Consider the following 18139-nt stretch of genomic DNA (forward strand, 5'->3'; position numbering starts at 1 on the left):
CAGTGTGACCAGTGATCTGACAGTGCTGGGTGTGCTGGTGCTGTGTGTGTGCCTGTTCATCCCGGGGTTGGTGGCGTGCAAGAAGGCGGATGTCATCTCCAAGGCTAATCGGAGAGTCCACTACCTTTCTGACAACTCCCAGTGTGACCCTTTTCTCTATGCTGTGACTGTCCACACTGGTCCCTGCTCTGCAGCCTGTATGAGCGCAAAGGTGACGTCATTTTCTGTTCCTTTAAACCCGTCAAATATTTTCGTGACACGGGACCCTTTTTGGATGTTAAAGACTGCCCTTAGCAAAAAGTAGTATTCTTGAAGTTCATTTTATTTAAGTATGCTTGAGTATAAGTATAAGTATAGCAAGTATACTATGGACCGTGTACTTGTAGCGTACTAGAAAGTATACTAATTTAATACTTCTTCGGACTAAATTGGAACATTTTAAGTTTATAAAAGTATACTTTAAGTATACTTTATAAGGTCATTTTGAATTTACAGAAGTACACTTTCAAGTATACAACAAGTACACTCATCTATATACTACTAGTGTACTAAGTATATACTTCTACTCCACATTTTAGTTTACCATATAAGTTTATAACAGGGGTAATACCTCAATGCAAAATGTGTGTAGTGAAAAACATTTTTATTCTGTTAATTTAAATGTAATCACAAGTCAATGACTTGACCTTAATCTGTACTTACATCAAGATATACTAAGTATTAGTGCTTTTAATTTGGCAAGTTCTCGCCAGAAATTTGCCATTTATTACCACACACACCAACAGATTAACAGACGGGAAGTCTCTCCCGGAAAAAAACCCCTTCACTCACGGTGCCAACATTTTTATCATCTTTGTTAACTTGACACAATTTGACCACAGAACAAGGATGTGAATTAACCTGCAACCGTCTTGCACATCATCTTATTCACAACCACATTCACGAACCATAATTACACCAACAACAACAGAATACCCAAAAGTCCACAAGGGGCATTACAGTATACTAAAGTACAAGTATAAGCTTAAGTATTAAAGTATAAGTGTAAGTCTAAGTATTAATGTACTTAGTCTTAGACTATTCTTTATACTTTTCAGTATAAGCCAAGTATACTTCACTATACTTTTCTTAAGTATATAAAATATAGTATATAAAAAGTACACTTCAAGTATACTGCCTCAGTTTTAGTATAAAATAAGTATACTTGTTGTACACTTGAATAAACTACTTTTTGCTAAAGGTGTTTCAGCTATAAGTCAGACCCTCAAGTGTTTCTGGGTAAATGGAGTTATGTTGTGTGAAAAAACTTTGGATCGCAAAATGCATGAAAATATTTATGAATGGCCTTCGAGTTGTCCATTACCAGGAATTTATTTCTGGCCTCCACGCCGTCCATTTATTCCTGATTATGATGACCTCATCTGGCATCATCCCTTACTTGTAGTAGTATGCTTACAATAAATGGATCAATAGAGTAATATGTTCTATTGCAGGTACTGTAGATCATACTGTTTTTAACAGTGAAATGTACCTTTTTTTTCAGATAAAATGAGCAGATGTTGTATTTTAATATTCTATTTGTTCCTCAAACCAGACAATAAAACACACAAAGTTATTTGTTTTTTTAAATGCGTTTATATTTTAACAGCCGCACTCACAGGGGAAAAAGTAGAAAACCACTAAAAGTGGTACGATTATCTCCAGTATCCGAAATACTGTACTGTGAATCTATAGTCATGGAGACCTCATCCCCTTCCTCTAGATGAAGAACTATTCCATTAGACAGAGAGACATAGGCAATATAATCATTGAAATCTGAATTGTTCATCATGCTCTTGTGATTGTGATGGAGAGAAGCACCAACGTGAGATTCTGTACGACGGTTCCACAGGGTGAATCTGAAGTAGTAGGCTCCACTGACCGGGGCTGTGAAGATACCTGTGGCAGGCGAGAAAATCAGCACGTTAAAACTGTCTTTGTTTCACTGTTGCGTGACCTCCCCCCTTTGTTTAAAGGGAGTTTGTCTCTTGACGCTTTTGTTGCCATTGAATTAATCTCTCTGGCTTGGGTTTATTAACAGATCGATACTGCAAATTAGTGTCACTGAAGCAAAACGAGAGGGTATTTGTTTAACTACTTTATCAACGATAGTACCACCAAAAGCTTAATACGATCACAACTCACCCTCTGTAAAAAAACAAAAAAAAACTTTTATGTACATTTGTAAAGGTGATTACCTGTATCTGGGTTGTAGGCTTGGCCGATATTAGTGAGGACTCTAAGGAATCTAAGTGTGGCATCAGTACCAGGTCCAACATCTATAGCTAGACTTGCTGTGAACGCCACCTTCGTAGGGTCTGTGGATATTCAATACGCACACAGAGGAAACGTTACTGATGAGTTTATGAACAAATGTGACCGAGACTTTGAATTCCAGTAGAATCGGTAACAGCTAAGCAACATCACTTCTGCTTAATTTTATAGCCGTAGTCCTTGACGTTGATATTAGACTGCATCCTGCTGTACTTACTTAACCTAGTTCCATTCTAACTACTAACACGATCTGACATTTTGACTTTTAATTTGGCTTATTTAGCATACCTGCAGTCACTCTCTTCATCTCCTCCACTTCATTTACACTGGAGCTCATCTTGGCCTTTAAAGCTGTTGAACACATTAAACTTTTTAAAGTCAAGTCGAATTATTGTGTCAGTTTGGACAGTGAGAAATCAGTGGGTAGGATAAATGATCAGCAACCACATACAGTCATTCAAATGAAAATGTTTCAGCTGAGTCTTTTGTCATTTAAGATCAAGGCTTCTGTCCTCAATCTGACCTCCAGTACTGCAAAAACAAAAATGTTAATTATGAACCTTTATCTTAGTCTCATTTAGTATATCGTATTTGCTAATACACAGCATAATAACAAATCTGACATTTAGATTTTGAAGCTTACATATGTTCTCCCTTCTTTTTACTGTTAAGTATACTTTGAGACCTTAATTCCAGTAGACAAACACAGTATACACACATTTACTCTGGAGCTTGAAAAAGAGAAATAATCCCATGCATGAATTGTATTCACACAAAACAAAAAATGAAGCAATAGATAACTCTCTAAAGTAATTGATGCCAGTAATAAACGTCACATGAATCTGGGCAGCACCTGCATTTTCTTGCTCCAGCTTCTCCATCTTGTGTCTCAGCTCCTTCAGCTTGGCCCAGATGTCAGGGGTGACGTTGGTCCGGCTCTGATCAGGGGTTGCTTCGGCGCTCCGACTCTCAAACAGAACCTCTGCATTCTTGTTCTCGCCATCTGTCTGAGCCCACGTCCACTGCAGACAGAGCAGCAGTGCCAGAACAACTGCGGCTCTTCTCATCATGAAGTATCAACTGCTTAGTCGGCGAGATGCAGTCTGACACGTCTCATGAGGCACCCGTCTTTATGTAGACGGCAAACAGGTCACCCAAGAGCTGTATGAGAACTAAACAGATGTCTTTGATAACAAATTCAAAAATAACCCCAAGCATCCTTGAACACAGAGCTGATGCTAAAGAAAAAAAACAAAAAGAATGATGAGGAGTTTGAATTATGCACTTTAAATACACACAAGTAAAGAATCTACAATGTTTACTTTCAGAATGAAATTAGTGGTTTAAATATAGAGAAGGGTTCTGGTTGCTATCTTCATAAAAGCCAATAAAATCTAGGATTAATGTGTTTTGGAAACCATCTCCACGTGTTTTGCCAGGTTTACATAGTGCTGAATGGTAACGACAGGGTCTCGCTGACAAAAGAACTACAAGTCCCAGGATGCACTCTGTTCCGGAGGAACTCTCAAGACACCTTTATATTCAGGTAAAATTCAATATCTTCAAATGTTCCCCCTCAAACAGATAAGGAATAAGGTGTTCATTTTTTTTTTCAGAAAATAATCAGAATGTTACACTTTAATACAACACTACATTATCCTTGCTGTAGATTTAAGACATGATCAAGACATGGAAGGGATTATGAACATAATGTGTTTTTTGAACTTTAAAAGATGCAATTTGTGGCATTGAATATTTCCATGGGTTCTCTGTCTCTGACACCACAGTGCAGCAGACAGCCTGGGCCCAGTGTGGGGGGTCCACATCTGGCATGACAACTCTGGACCCTCCCCAGACTGGTACCTCAATTATGTAGAGGTATCTGAGGTAAAGTCTATCTATTCAGTGTTAATGTGCTGTTTCTTCTGTGCTTGGACTTTCACTTTAACCATCAAGATGATTTGTTTGTCTCCAGGTGAGCAGAGGGCATGTGAAGGGACGTGCGTGGCTCTTTGTCGGTCGGTGCTGGTTGGCTGTGGTCAAAGGCGATGGCCAGGTGGAGAGAAGGCTGCGAGTTTGCACTCGGGGAATAGGCTTCGCTAAGGTAGACCTTTCGCACAGATGTATAAACTCCATGATCTGTAAAAAAAAAAAAACACTTCTTTATTTCTACTCCCATGTGACCCTGGGTCTCCGCCTTGCAGATGTTGCGTCTCAAGCTTTCTGACTACTTGGCCGACCACCACAGCTGGATACCTTTGCTCAGCTGCCCCGGCCATCACTCATTCACACACACTCAAAGACTTAGCGTGAACCTGCTGCTCCTGTTGGGGTACGCATGTGTCAACGCAGCCATCGTATCACAGATGGATGATCAGGTGGGTTTATGAAACCTGTTGCGAATCAGGGCAGCTCCGAAACGCGTTTGCCATCATTATTATTATGTTGTTCCTTATCTCTTGCTTGCAGTTGCCATTTGAGTTGGGTTTTACTGATGTGTCAGCTGTTTCCGTGAGAGCAGGAGTATTAAGTGTGTTGGCAGTGTTGCCTGCTGCAGGAGTTATATCCTTCCTGTTTCGACTGCGTGATGTCGAGTTGACGCGGTCAGGAGTCCAACAAGTGACGGGCAGGAAGACTGAAAAGGCGTCACTCGAAGGTGAAGTTTCTACTTAAGTAGTTTTTTTTTTTTTTACTTTTTCAATTGGATTTCAATGTAACCAGCAATAACTGAATAATTGCACTACAAAACAGGGATTGTAATGGAAATATGTATATATAAAAAAGAAAACAAAACAAACAAACAGTGATGAAATGTAACTAAGTATATTTGCTCAGGTACTGTACAAATTTAAGTTCTGCATCTGTGATTGCAGCTGCTTTCGTTTCTTTTGCCTTTGGAAAAAAGTATTTCTTTCTTTGTCTCCCCACCTCCCTTTCAGTTTCTCCTCATTCCATCCTTGCTGTGTGTCCTCACAGATGCCCTTTCAGTCTCTGACAGTACATCTGAGCCACATCTCTCTTGGAGTGGTCTGCAGCAGTGGGCACAGGACACCTGGAGGAAGAAATACCAGGTTTTACTACGAGCATCAGTCTTCTCTTTTTCTTTTTCTCCACATCATTTTTTAAATCCCTTTCTGACCCCTCGTCTTGTGTTGTAGGGCACGGACATGCTTCCAGCGTCTGCTACGATAGTGGATAATAAAAACACAGATAACGAACCTGTAATCCAAACAGATGTGATCGTGAGAAAGGAGGCAGTTGAGGACAATACGGGACGAGCACTTCAAAGTTTCCTGCTGATTACCGAGGGCAACAATGTCCACCAAGCACCTGAGGGAAAAGAGTCTGGTATTTTGAGTGAACGCAGCAGCTTTTATGGAGCCCAGAAGGCTTTTTTGTCTGGTACAAGGGAAGGAGGTCAGGCAGTTCAGAAGAAGGGAGATCCTCAAGGAAAAAGGAATGAGGGCAGGCATCACCAGGCAGCGTGGCCCTGCCACAGCAGTAGTCATCACATCGCCGACAGGCTGAAAAGGAGAGGACTCAGACCAGTCTCTCAGTGGTGTCACTATTTGGCCTGGACACTGTGTCTGCTGTTGTCCCTCTGCTGCCTGCTGCTCTCTGCTGTGTTGGGAACAAGGTAGGAGATATGTGATAAATGGGTGATTAATAAGGGATAACGTGAATTATAAAGCTGGTCTGATAAGTCTATTGAAAGAAAATTAATCGTTTAAATTGGCATTTTCCAAGCAAAAATGTCAAACACTTGCTAGTTCCAGCATCTTGAATGTTGGATTTGTTGCTTTTCTTTGTCATTTATGATATAAATGAAGAATCTTTCGGTTTTGGATTGTGGGTCCAACAAAGGAAGCAATTTCAATGCGTCACTTTGGGCTCAAGGAAACTGTGATTTGCATTTCTCAAAATGTTTTTGATGTTTCGTAGATGAAACGATTAATCTGTTGAAGGAGAAAATAATCCACAGATTAAAAGTGCAGTATGAAAAATAGTTGACTGTTGAGTTTCATTTTCGGATCGTCAAATACCACAACCTGGGAGTGGCACTCACCAATCAACTGTTTTTCTCCTTGTTGTACCTTTTTAATCAAGGATGAGAATATGTTTTAGCTGCAGCCCTAGTGGATTATGATTTATAGTCGGGGTGCACAAAGTTTTCTGTACTAGAGGGCCAGAACTGAATTTTTGATTTTATTTTGTAATGTCAGGTAGGTCAACTTGATTAATGTCCTACCTGTGTTATAATCAAAATCTATGTGTGTGTGTGTGTGTGTGTGTGTGTGTCTGTGTCTGTGTCTGTTAGGTTCAGCAGCAGCAAAGTTCTGCTGTGGATACACTCTCTTCTCTTCTCCCTGATGTCTTGCATCTTCCTCATCCAGCCGGCTGTGGTAATCTACTACCAGCATTTTGTAAACTGTAATTCAGATAAATGGGAATATATTCTGTAAACATAAGTTTGAATTCCCTCTTGCATTGAGAACATTCTCTTTGTGTTTTGCAGATAATTACAGTGGCAGTGACTGTCTCCTTATGGTACGGGAAGAGAGCAGACTTTCATAGTTTCTCCACTATAAGAGATTTTGAGACGGACACTCTACAGCTGCGGACACACGATGGTGCTCATCAACCAGACGGGACAACTCTCTTTTCCCAGGACAGATGTTCATACCTCAAACAGGTCAGAACCAGACCCTCTTCTATATTATTGTTCTCTGTTCTGCTCTAATAAATCAAGTCTATTATCTCTGACTGACAGCTGCTCAGAGCTCGTCAGCGAGCACGGTACCTCCGTCTCGTGCGCCCGCCAACTGCAGCAGAGCTGAGGGTAGCTCGTGGGAAGAAAAGAAGAGAGGCACTTCTCCATAAAACCCTCAGGTAAATCTGCGTGTGTTGATCTATTTGTGTGCACCAGCCTGCATATGGTTAAAAGCTGTATCAGGAATCAGCTCTTTCTCTCGTCATCCAGGGATTTGTCTGTCTGTGGCTCCATGCTCCTCCTGATGGTGTGTATAAACTATGGCAGCTCGTTCTCGGACCATTACCACCTCAACAAAGCTGTCAGAAGACAGTTTGTAAGGTAACGTTTGCACACGCACACACACATTGTTACTCTGTGTGTCCATGTTGCTCTCTGATTAACACAAATTAAGGTCATGTTTTATCTTTCAGCAGAGGCCGTGATAATGCCTTTATGTCCATACAAACGCACAACGAGTGGTGGAAGTGGGCACAGAGCAGTCTCCTTAATTCTCTGTACAGGAATGCATCAGCTGCACCTGAGGTAGGCTACAACAATGACAACATGAAATTGTGTCTCTGTAACCCACTGAAAAAATTGTAAATGACTGTATTTTATATGTAATCATCATGGAACCAAACAAACATCTTCACCTCTTTCATAATTCAATAATTTGGTGTCATCCAGCAGTCACACATCTTGATTGGTGAGCCAATCCTGTGGAAGGCGGAGGTGTCGAGTCCATTTCAGGGCCAGGTAAGCAACGAAAGGAGACTTTGCATGTACTCTGCTTTTGCATGTAGTATTCCACTTGTACTTATTTAACCTAAACTTACTAATTTTACCAGCATCCCCACCAGTTACGACAATAATTATTTACTGCTTGTTGGAAAATAGCAACATATTTTTATTGTAATTTGAGATCATTTTGAAGATATTTCAAATATGTTGCTTGGTGATTACCATCTAATTACCATGACAATTCAGCACCTGTAAAATTAAGGGATACAAGTAATCAGTCACATGATATTCTCACTCACTGCTGTGTTTTGCACCAACTCCCTCTGTAGAGAGCGCTGTTTCTCAAATGTGGACCCAGGCTGTAAGCACATACAGTATACTCTATTAGTGCACTGATGAGTGTGTCAGGTTTAGAGTGTACTTTTATTAAAGCTACCATCATGTCTCAGTTACTAAAGGAGTTGCCTTTTATTCTCAGGTCTCGAGTTTGACTCTTCTCCCAGAATGTCTTCGCCTATTCTCGTCCGGGAGCAGAACATCCACTCACCCACAATCCGGTGTCTTTGTTCCCACGGCAATGCCTCCAAAGACATGTGGTCACCTGGGCTGCTACTTAAGACCGGGTGCTACAGTTGGCCTCAGTCGCACAAAGTGAGAAGTGCACAGATTAACACACAAATGATATATTGGAAATGATATCTGAGTTTTTCAAATTTTATCCCTGTGGTGACAGATCAATGGTCTGCAACACCGCCATCGTTCAGTTGTCGTTCTGCTCTCCTGCAGGTCCCACGCTGCGTCCAAACTGAAGCTCCTGCATTCAGGTGGCTGGCTGGGCAGACGGACGGTGGCCCTGAAGGTCCAGTTCACATTGTTCAGCCCTGCACCCAACTTGTTCACCGGTGTGACCTTGCTCTCTGAGCAGAGCCCCACTGGTGTCCTGCTGCCCTCTGCCAAAGTCCAGTCAGTTAGGGTGTATCGCGCCCCTGCTGTGTGGGACTATACTGTTATGGTGTGTCAGGTAAACTGTGACATCACCTTTCATCTGCAAAAAAACAAGCTTCAACGGCATCATAAAGCCAATCATACATCTGGATTTTGTTTTCGACTCGTCTCTGGTGTTATCTATCCATCTAAATTGTTTTGGTGTGAGTTGCTGAATTTTGACATAACGCCCGTAGAGAAGCTTACCTTCTCTTGAGTACCATCGAGTGCCATCTAGTTCCATTATATTTGACATTCTGCACCTGATATCTCCAAAACTCAACAACTCACACCAAAGCAACCTAAATAGATAAATAGCACGATACGTAGATAGAGGAAAATGTGATTTTAAGGGGTTTGGGGTGAACTGTCCCTTTAAATTTCCTTGTGTTTTCCTTCCTTCCCTGCAGCTCATCTTCCTTCTCTTGTCTGTGCTGCAACTATGGGATCAAATGTACACTGTCGGACAGCAAGGGCTGATGGGATACTGGAGGAAACCCTGCAACTGGCTGGAAGTGAGTGTCCCACGTGTGAACGATCACACAAACACACAACCAAAAATATGAATAATTCCAAAAACAGACTGAAAGACTTGAACGCTGGAACATACAGCTTACAAAGCCACAAACACACGCTCGGCCGCACACCAAAGCAAACAAGATCACAATGACCGAGCCGACAGGGCAAAGTAACCTGTAGCTCTTAAACTAACAAACCTGTGAATTAGTGAAGGTCAAAGCACACAGCAGAAACAGAAATGTACCTCATTATGATTTACCCGTTTCTCTCTCTTTTACAGGTCAGTTTGCTGACAGTGACCCTTGTTTACTATGTTTATTACATCTATCACTCCGTCATTATCTTGGAGGTTGCGGAGCTGCTGCAGAGACACAATCACAGAGGACATGTTGATGTCGGCGTCCTGGCTACCTGGGAACAAGTGAGAGAAGGGAAGGGGCGAATGAAGGCAGGGCAAGGAGAGACAGGAAAACTGATATTTAATGTTGCAAGAACACATTTACTGCACATCCTGCTCACATTTATGTGGAATATAAAGCAAGACACACTTTATGAAAGGTTTATTGTTTGTTTTTTAAACGTGCCCTTATTAAAGGATGAGTTTACCCAAAAATAAAAATTTGGTCATTTTCTACTCACCCCAATGCTGATGAGAAGGCAGTGGAAGTTTCATAGTCCACAAAATATTTCTGCAGCTGTTCTTCTGCTGTTTTTAAACATCTCAAAGCAAGTCCCCATCTACTTCAGTTGTTTAGGAGAATGCTGCAAAGCTGTTTTGCCGTTAAGCTCCAGAAATGTTTCGTGGACTATGACTTCATCTGAGTTTCCATCGGATGAGTAGATAATTAGTGAATTTTCATTTATAGATGAACTGTTCCTTTAAATACACAAGTGAGGCTTTTGAAGATGACAGCAGCGGTCGACAAAGGATTGATTAAGATGTCTTTTGTTTCCGCAGTATATTCGCACTCTTCAGGGCGTTACGCTCTTCCTCCTCACCCTGAAGTGTGCGACCGTGCTGAGGGTTAACAGGACGTTGGCTGCCTCTGCTACACTCCTCACCCGCTCGCTCTCCAGCCTTTTCTGGCCAATGGTAAAACATATTTTACAGCATGACTGACTGTCACTTGTGCTGCAGCGTGAGGTTCTTCCTGACTGTCAGATCATCTGCGGCCTTGGTAATGTACTGCACTACTGTCAAGTCTGAAGTGGTTTCTCCTGTCTTCTGTCCTAGGTTTCAGCTTTTATACTAATGGTGGCGCTGTGTTGCGAGGGGAATCTGGTGTTCATACAAAGCTCCGGGGCCTTCAGCTCACTTCCCCGCTTCCTCCAGACTCTGCTCTGTCACCGATGGAGTCCCAGGGCTGTCAGAGGCCTCCACGTCCCCTGGAGTGATTTCCTTTACCATGGAGTTCTCCATCTGTCCTTCACTGTGGCCTGGACAGCAGTGGTACTGTGTATTTTTTTAAGTTCCTCACAATTTGTCAGAGTGTAGATGAGTGTCTAATAGTTGTTTGTCTTTCTTAAAGGTGAAAGTTGCGGTGTCGTCGTTGATCAGACGTGCCAAGAGATCTCAAAGCAGGCAAAACATCTGCACCGCAGCAGAATTAGTCAGCTACATCAGACAGAGGGTGTCCGACTTCACCGGGCAGCGAAGAAAAGCATGGACTGAAAATCGCGTGGAAGGGAAGGTGAAGAAAAAGCTCAAAACAGCAGATATCAATACACTTTTTTACGTAAAAGTAAATGACACACGCCTTTTGTTTTTTTCAGACGTATTACCTTGAGGAGTTTGAAAGCTTAGTGGATGAACTCCTGTTCAGACTCAACGCCCTCTCGAACAGTCTGCACCACACTCTGCCTTACAAAGCCCATCGCTACAGGGAGGAGGACAGCAGCATCATCTCGCCCAGACAGGAGCCATCCAACCTGGACACACAGGTGAGTCGGCTTCATGTCAAATATCCATAGGAAACCACACACAGACACATGCCAACACTACATTCTTTTGCACTCAATACATTTTTTCTTTTTTACAAAAGGTGTTGATATTGTGACTTTGTGACTGCTGTAGGACTTTATCAGAACACAAATGACAGAAGAGAAGAAGAGTGACCTCACAGATGTCAGTGGTCATGGAGGAACACTATCTGCATCTCTCCTGAGCCGGTAATAAGAACTGTGCAACAACTACTTAGGCTATGAGACCATTCTTAAGCAAAATATTCAATGTAAATTGCTAAAATGCTACGAATTCCTTAATTCCTCTGCATGATAGGTCCAAGCTTGAGCCAGAGACGGTTAGCAGAGATGATGCCAAAAGTGAGATGCAGCAGCAGAGATGCCAAAGTGGACACAATTCCTTGGACATTGTTGTGGCATCAGATAATTCACAACAACCTCGAACAAGAGCTGAGGAAAACCCGACAGACGATGAGCTCCAGTCTTATTCAGATGCACAGAACTGCCTCTCCCTTATAGAGTCTGGATCACTCATCAAGGATTGGAAAGAAGCTGTTCTGGATAAGAAGGATGACGAACGGACTACAACAAATAACTCTTCTTTAAGTAAAAGTCAGGGCACTCATACGGAAGTCGTGGTGGAAGTTCTGGTCCATGAGGAACCCGTGAGTGTAGCCAGATAAACATTAGGATCTTTATACAGATGCAGTTCTGGATGGAACACTACAAACATTGTCTTCATAAAAAAAAACTTTATATCTAGTTGTAATTGATTAATGGAAAATGTTATTTAAAAAAAGTGTGTTAAAAGTATTTTATACCCTTGTACAAGAAGGAATCAGGGAGGGGCCCTATTATGGACAAAAAAAGTGATCCAAATCAATATAGCAGAAGAACAGATATAACCATTTTTATCCCACACATTCTTTTTCCCTTTCTTAACCTGTTGCCTACATTACCCACAATGCATCTAAGCCAGTGAGTGACATCACTGGAAGCAAATTTATCAGATTACGTCCAGCTTCCTCTGGAGCCTCAGAAGGGTTTACACAACTGTTTTTCAATTACAGTATGCAGTAGTTCTCCCAAATACCTGCGAACACACTTTAATGTGCAAAATTGGCCGAAGTTACCCTTTAAGAGACTCCTGGGTAATATGGGAAACTGATGGGATCCTTAACCTTCAAATGGTTCTTTTTATTTATTTGTGTTGTGATTAATCAACATTTGTAATGCATTATTTCTCTGCAAACAATACAAGTAATTGTTTCTCATTTCTATGTTATAATTAAACCTTGTAATCAGTCCTCCTTGGGTATTGTCAGGAAAGAAACCCACAAGATATTGCTTTATTTGCTATCTAAATATTTGACACTGTCCCCTGAGGCTGCAAAGACTGGATTGTGATGACTGTACATTGTTTGTGCTTCATATAAGGTGGACTGTCTCATGTAATGTATCACAAAATAAAACTTTTATAGCCCGTGCGATCTTTGTCACCCGCTGGCACACATTCAAACCTTCAAGTCCGGGAGGGAAACAATAAATACAAGCAACCAATAGCGTCCTCCAACGTATAATTGAGTGGCGACTTGTGATTGGCGGACGGCGGATGATGAGCACCAATCGGAACGTGGCAAGTCAGACAAGTTCCAGACGGAGGAGGCGGCGGCGGCGTGATTTCAGAAGTGATCGCCGTAGTGTGTATGAAAGCACGAGCCAAAGGCGTTTACTGCCACACGTCAGTATTGATCCGGACAGCGTGTCTGTGCGAGCAGCAGTGTTTTGATGACATTCATCAGCATTATTAGCTAAGTTCATTAGCCGGCTACTTGGAAGAAGCACGTCGTTACTGTCAGCGGGCCGCATCACCTGTGTGGACAATGAGGAAGGTTGCTCTGCTGCTGATTGTGTTGCTCGGCGTTGCACATTTTGCGACTGTCAGCAGATGTGAGGATGGTGAGTCTGAGAGCCATCTGACATGTTTGCATGTTTGCTCCAGCGGAATGGGGGCTGTTGGGTGAAGCAGCGTCGCAGCTCGTGCGCCGTTCTCCTGAAAGTTACTGCTACCCCAAACTAGCTAGCTAAAGTTACCGTTGGTTTTGCTAGTTCTGTTAGCACGCGAGCTAACAGGGGGCAAGTTGGCTAATGTCAACAGGACAGCAGCTCGCGTACAAATACGCAGTTTGCGTGGCCTGCGGGCGTTGACACTAACATTAGACATATCCCAAACCTTACATTAGCGTGCCCTCTTTATGTTAAATCCTTGCATTTCGGCATATTGACGTATATCCACTAGTTACAAAAAGGAAATGTGTGGCTAACCTGTTTTGCTTTGTTTCCTTGATCAATGAGGAGTGAAACAAGCAGCAGTGTGATGGGAAAGCACTTTATATGAGCTTTTTTCTACTCGACTCAGCATGTGTCCCTTTCTTCATTGATGTCAGATGCTGCCGACGAGAAAGAGGAGACTGATGACGAGGAGAGTGATGATGAGGAGGATGAAGAAGACGAGGATGACACAGAAGTGAAAGAGGAAAACGGGGTGTCAATCCTCACAGACGGCAACTTTGAAACGTTCATGGAAGGCAAAGACACAGTCCTGGTGGAGTTTTACGCCCCATGGTACGCCTGTCTCTCCTCAGCTTTATCCCACGCCTGTGTTACAGGGAGGGGCCTCTTACTTTCCATACCCCCTGCAAACTTGTCAGTAATTCTGTCTTTGTCCCCTTCAGGTGCGGCCACTGCAAACAGTTTGCCCCAGAGTATGAAAAAATCGCTCAGACCCTTAAGGAGAATGACCCTCCTATATCTGTGGCCAAAGTGGACGCGACAGTAGCCACAGAGTTGGCGAGCAGGTTCGAAGTGTCGGGCTATCCCACCATCAAGATCCTGAAAAATGGGGAGCCTGTGGACTACGACGGGGAACGGTCAGAGAAGGGTAGGAACGTTTAATTCACTGAAGTCCCCTCGGCGCCTTTCAAACCAAATCTGACTAGTTTTTAAAAGAACTAGGACTAATATAGTCTATCCCTGTTGTTGCAGCTATCGTGGCCCGTGTGAAAGAAGTGGCAGCCCCGGATTGGAAGCCCCCTCCTGAGGCGACACTGGTGCTGACCAAGGACAACTTTGACGAGACGGTTAATGAGGCCGACATCATCCTGGTGGAGTTCTACGCTCCATGGTCAGTCAGCAGACCAAATGCAGAAATAAACGACTTGAGCTTTTTTTTTTTTAAACAGCAGCTGCTAAGACTAATCAAACATTTCCTCCTTGTTTGCCTGTGACCTGACTGACCTTCAGGTGTGGACACTGTAAGCGTTTGGCTCCAGAGTACGAGAAGGCAGCCAAGCAGTTGAGCCAGCGCACTCCTCCCATTCCTCTGGCCAAGGTGGACGCCACCGTGGAGAACGAGGTCGCCTCACGATTTGAGGTTACAGGCTATCCCACCCTCAAGATCTTCAGGAAAGGCAAAGTGTTCGACTACAACGGACCCAGAGAGCAGCATGGTAGGTCACTTGCCTTCTGATGTCATTACAGCACACTTGCATCACGAGTCTGTTGCCTCTGTTTTCCCATATATGCTAAGATTAGTGTGTAAAGCAAGTGTGCAAATTTTGTCTTTCATCCGTCCCAGCTGATTTAGTTTCATTTCCTGCTCGTTCTCTTTCCCGCCAGGCATTGTCGACTACATGAGTGAACAGGCGGGGCCTCCCTCCAAGCAGGTTCAGGCAGGAAAACAGGTGCAGGAGATCATCAAGGACGGTGACGACGCTGTGATAGTGGGCGTGTTCTCCGGTGAACAGGACGAAGCCTACGAGATCTACATTGAGGCCTGTGAGTACCATGAGCTGGAGGATCTGTTCCTAGGCAAATGATGTCACCACTGAGTGACACGAAAACTAGATGTACTGTGTTGCAGAAGAGTTGGCATGCTAACCATCTTGCCCCAGGATGTCCCGGTGCAAGCAGTCATCACACACATCTGGTCACTGCGCTCCCAGTCTGGACCACTAGCTGCATTGCTAATTGAGCTTACTAGCTAGCTATGGCAGATACAGTGAAAGGCAGTTAGCAGTTACTCTGGTGATATACTGCTCATTACTTGCTTTTGAGTATGAATTTGTCATGTGGCCAATTCTGAAATATTGCACCTTTTTTTTTTCTTTTAAGTAGTTTTTTTTTTATTATTATTGTTTTTTTTTTTTTTTCATGACCTGGTGTAATTCCATCACCAAATGGATGACTAAAGGGCAGACATGTACCCCAAGTTGCTCTGCGTTTAGGGTTAATGGCTACTTGGGCAGTAAAAAATCTTAAGGTGACACCTGTTTGATTGGTGCATAAATTGTCATACTTGGCATACCCGATCCAGCGATTTAGGCTGTGTCAGACATTTCAGATACTGGTGTCGATACAATCCTAACATAGAGGAAACTTGGATCGAGATGAGTATCCATCAGTGTCAAAGTCCTAGTATCTGTGTGTGATGAAAACGCAGAATGCTGTTCTTTAAGTGGACGTGTGGCGTTGATGGCACATTCACTCGTCTGTCTGTCTGTCTGTCAGGTCACGCACTGAGGGAAGACTTCACCTTCCGTCACACCTTCAGCTCCGAAGTGTCCAAACTGCTCAAAGCGTCACCAGGTCAGATCGTCATCGTGCAGCCTGAAAAGTTCCACTCAAAGTACGAGCCAGCGTCACACACGCTTGCAGTGAAGGTACTGTCTGTTTTATCTTTCGTGATTTGAATTTGTTTCATGGGGTGTGAAACTCTGAATCATACACGACTGTGCTGTCTTTCAGTTCGAGTATCGGTGTTTTAAATAGAGCACAGTAGCAATAAAAGGTTTCACCTGAAGTGCACTCTAAACTGAAGTGCTCTATAGCGTGTCTTCAAGAGTCTCTACCTTCTATCATATGACCTCAACAAGCAATGTATTTATCATTTAGGACTCTACATCAGTATCAGAAGTGCAGGAGTTCTTCAAAAAGCATGCGATTCCTCTGGTGGGACACAGGAAACCAAGCAATGATGCCAAACGCTACACCAAAAGACCCCTGGTGGTTGTGTACTATGGAGTAGACTTCAGCTTTGACTTCAGGAAAGGTTTGTTTCTTCTATTGAAGTTCACCTGAGATCTTGCTGTCTTATGTGTGCCGGTGTAATAAAGTTGTCCTTTGCTCATTCGTTGTCTGTAATGCTGTCATCACGCTGTTTATGTGGCCCATTAATCTAGTAGGGTGAGGCAGGAGTATAAAATAACCAGAGGTGAACTTCTTATTTTTTAGCTACACAGTTCTGGAGGTCCAAGGTCCTCGAGGTGGCCAAGGACTTCCCAGAGTACATCTTCGCCATCGCTGATGAGGAGGACTTCGCTGACGAGCTGAAGAGCCTGGGCCTCAGCGAGAGCGGGGAGGACGTGAATGTGGGAATTCTGGCAGACGGAGGCAAAAAGTTTGCCATGGAGCCAGAGGAAATGGACTCTGATGTGCTGAGAGACTTTGTCATTGCTTTTAAGAAAGGTGAGTTTTTGATGTTTCGAAATTCACACAAGTATAGAAAAAACAAGTGTTCCTTCACTAACTTGCACTGCTACTAGGAATTTTTAACAGGTTATGAAAGAGTCTCAATTTTACACTGATGCCTCCACATGACCTGAACACGAGACCATCAGCAAGATATATTTCCATATAGTTTATTCTTAAAGCCTGTCAGCGCACAGATTTTGAAAATTTTATCTAAGTTAAAAACAAAGCTGGGGATCAGGGATCACCACAATCGGAGAAAAAAACAAAAAAGGTCCTAAAAGCTGCTTTAAATGTTTTTTTGAAAAGCCCAGTTTGACTTTTGAAAGTGTCAAATAAATCACATTATTTCCAGGTCTGGAGTGGTCTGCTGCATGGGTGTAGATGCATATTTCCACCATGTGATGGCAGCAATTCACAACTTCTGATCTGATTAGTTGCAGTAATGCCTCTCTTGCATTGGAACATTCTGTATATGGTGAATAAATAAACTGCTTCTGATCATTAATATTATCTTACACAAAAGTATGGCCTATAACATAATGTAGTCTGATCAAATCCATGACACAGTACATTTCAGATATTATACTAGTAATATAATACTCAGTTTAAGTAGTTCTAAGGTCGTTCTTAAAATAAACTTACACTTCTCAATTTCTCCCGTGTCCTCAGGAAAGCTCAAACCCATCATCAAATCCCAGCCAGTGCCAAAGAACAACAAAGGACCAGTGAAGGTCGTGGTAGGAAAGACCTTCGAAGAGATCGTCATGGATTCCAAGAAGGACGTCCTGATCGAATTTTATGCTCCCTGGTGCGGCCACTGTAAAAAAATGGAGCCCGATTATTTGGCTCTTGGCAAGAAGTACAAGAGTGAGAAGAACCTGGTGATCGCCAAGATGGACTCCACAGCCAACGATGTGCCAAACGACAGCTACAAGGTGGAGGGCTTCCCCACGATATACTTCGCCCCGAGCAACAGCAAGCAGAGCCCCGTCAAATTTGAAGGCGGTGACAGAACACTGGAGGGGCTCAGCAAGTTCATTGAACAGCACGCCACAAAGCTATCACAGAACAGAGACGAACTTTGAAAATGTCTCGACAAGTAGCTGAGAACTCATAACACGCTCGGGTCTTAGAGGACGCTGAGGAGGCGAAGGAACACAACAGTGTTACTGAGTTACCGTGATGATTACAATGTTCAATCATCGTTTTTAGTTTCTGTTCATTCCAAGAGATTCTTCTGTTTCTAAAAGCATGTAAGCACTGTTGAAGATTTCAAGTCTTTTTAAATAAAACAAAAAATTATGGCCTCGTTGTGGGCCAGCACTTACGTATGAC

The 18139-nt window shown here is 42.9% G+C and overlaps 3 protein-coding genes across 9 annotated transcripts in view; 2 read left to right on the top strand and 1 right to left on the bottom strand.

The window, feature by feature from the left end:
• pkd1l1 (polycystin 1 like 1, transient receptor potential channel interacting) overlaps positions 1-12759 on the top strand; it is a 31644-nt gene extending 18885 nt beyond the window's left edge. For 4 of the 7 annotated variants that reach the window (XM_030397592.1, XM_030397587.1, XM_030397588.1 and 1 more), the window contains 24 exons: positions 4-211; positions 3753-3859; positions 4101-4200; positions 4289-4417; positions 4518-4691; positions 4783-4969; positions 5290-5384; positions 5472-5950; positions 6632-6716; positions 6830-7006; positions 7085-7203; positions 7295-7405; positions 7498-7609; positions 7754-7822; positions 8286-8458; positions 8594-8828; positions 9202-9306; positions 9591-9731; positions 10269-10403; positions 10545-10760; positions 10840-11001; positions 11084-11251; positions 11385-11479; positions 11589-12759. In XM_030397592.1, coding sequence (XP_030253452.1) covers positions 4-211; positions 3753-3859; positions 4101-4200; positions 4289-4417; positions 4518-4691; positions 4783-4969; positions 5290-5384; positions 5472-5950; positions 6632-6716; positions 6830-7006; positions 7085-7203; positions 7295-7405; positions 7498-7609; positions 7754-7822; positions 8286-8458; positions 8594-8828; positions 9202-9306; positions 9591-9731; positions 10269-10403; positions 10545-10760; positions 10840-11001; positions 11084-11251; positions 11385-11479; positions 11589-11955 — 3949 coding nt within the window. In that variant the 3' untranslated portion in view covers positions 11956-12759. The remainder of the gene's footprint in view (positions 1-3; positions 212-3752; positions 3860-4100; positions 4201-4288; positions 4418-4517; positions 4692-4782; positions 4970-5289; positions 5385-5471; positions 5951-6631; positions 6717-6829; positions 7007-7084; positions 7204-7294; positions 7406-7497; positions 7610-7753; positions 7823-8285; positions 8459-8593; positions 8829-9201; positions 9307-9590; positions 9732-10268; positions 10404-10544; positions 10761-10839; positions 11002-11083; positions 11252-11384; positions 11480-11588) is intronic. The other 3 variants (XM_030397590.1, XM_030397589.1, XM_030397593.1) reach the window with 3 other exon arrangements.
• On the bottom strand, positions 1613-3559 carry LOC115569602 (complement C1q subcomponent subunit B-like). Its single transcript, XM_030397606.1, has 4 exons — positions 3167-3559; positions 2602-2664; positions 2238-2357; positions 1613-1938 (listed from the first exon to the last, which is right to left on the bottom strand). The coding sequence occupies exons 1-4, from the start codon at positions 3381-3383 to the stop codon at positions 1655-1657; spliced, it is 684 nt and encodes a 227-aa protein (XP_030253466.1). The 5' UTR covers positions 3384-3559; the 3' UTR covers positions 1613-1654.
• Positions 12760-12906: 147 nt separating the features above from the next.
• pdia4 (protein disulfide isomerase family A, member 4) lies at positions 12907-18131 on the top strand. The gene is made up of 10 exons (XM_030397595.1): positions 12907-13231; positions 13720-13897; positions 14008-14213; positions 14318-14456; positions 14576-14781; positions 14951-15109; positions 15842-15993; positions 16226-16382; positions 16565-16798; positions 17474-18131. The coding sequence occupies exons 1-10, from the start codon at positions 13156-13158 to the stop codon at positions 17887-17889; spliced, it is 1923 nt and encodes a 640-aa protein (XP_030253455.1). The 5' UTR covers positions 12907-13155; the 3' UTR covers positions 17890-18131.
• Positions 18132-18139: the final 8 nt, after the last annotated feature.

Source organism: Sparus aurata, chromosome 19, assembly GCF_900880675.1.
Source record: "Sparus aurata chromosome 19, fSpaAur1.1, whole genome shotgun sequence".
Lineage (NCBI taxonomy): Eukaryota > Metazoa > Chordata > Actinopteri > Spariformes > Sparidae > Sparus > Sparus aurata.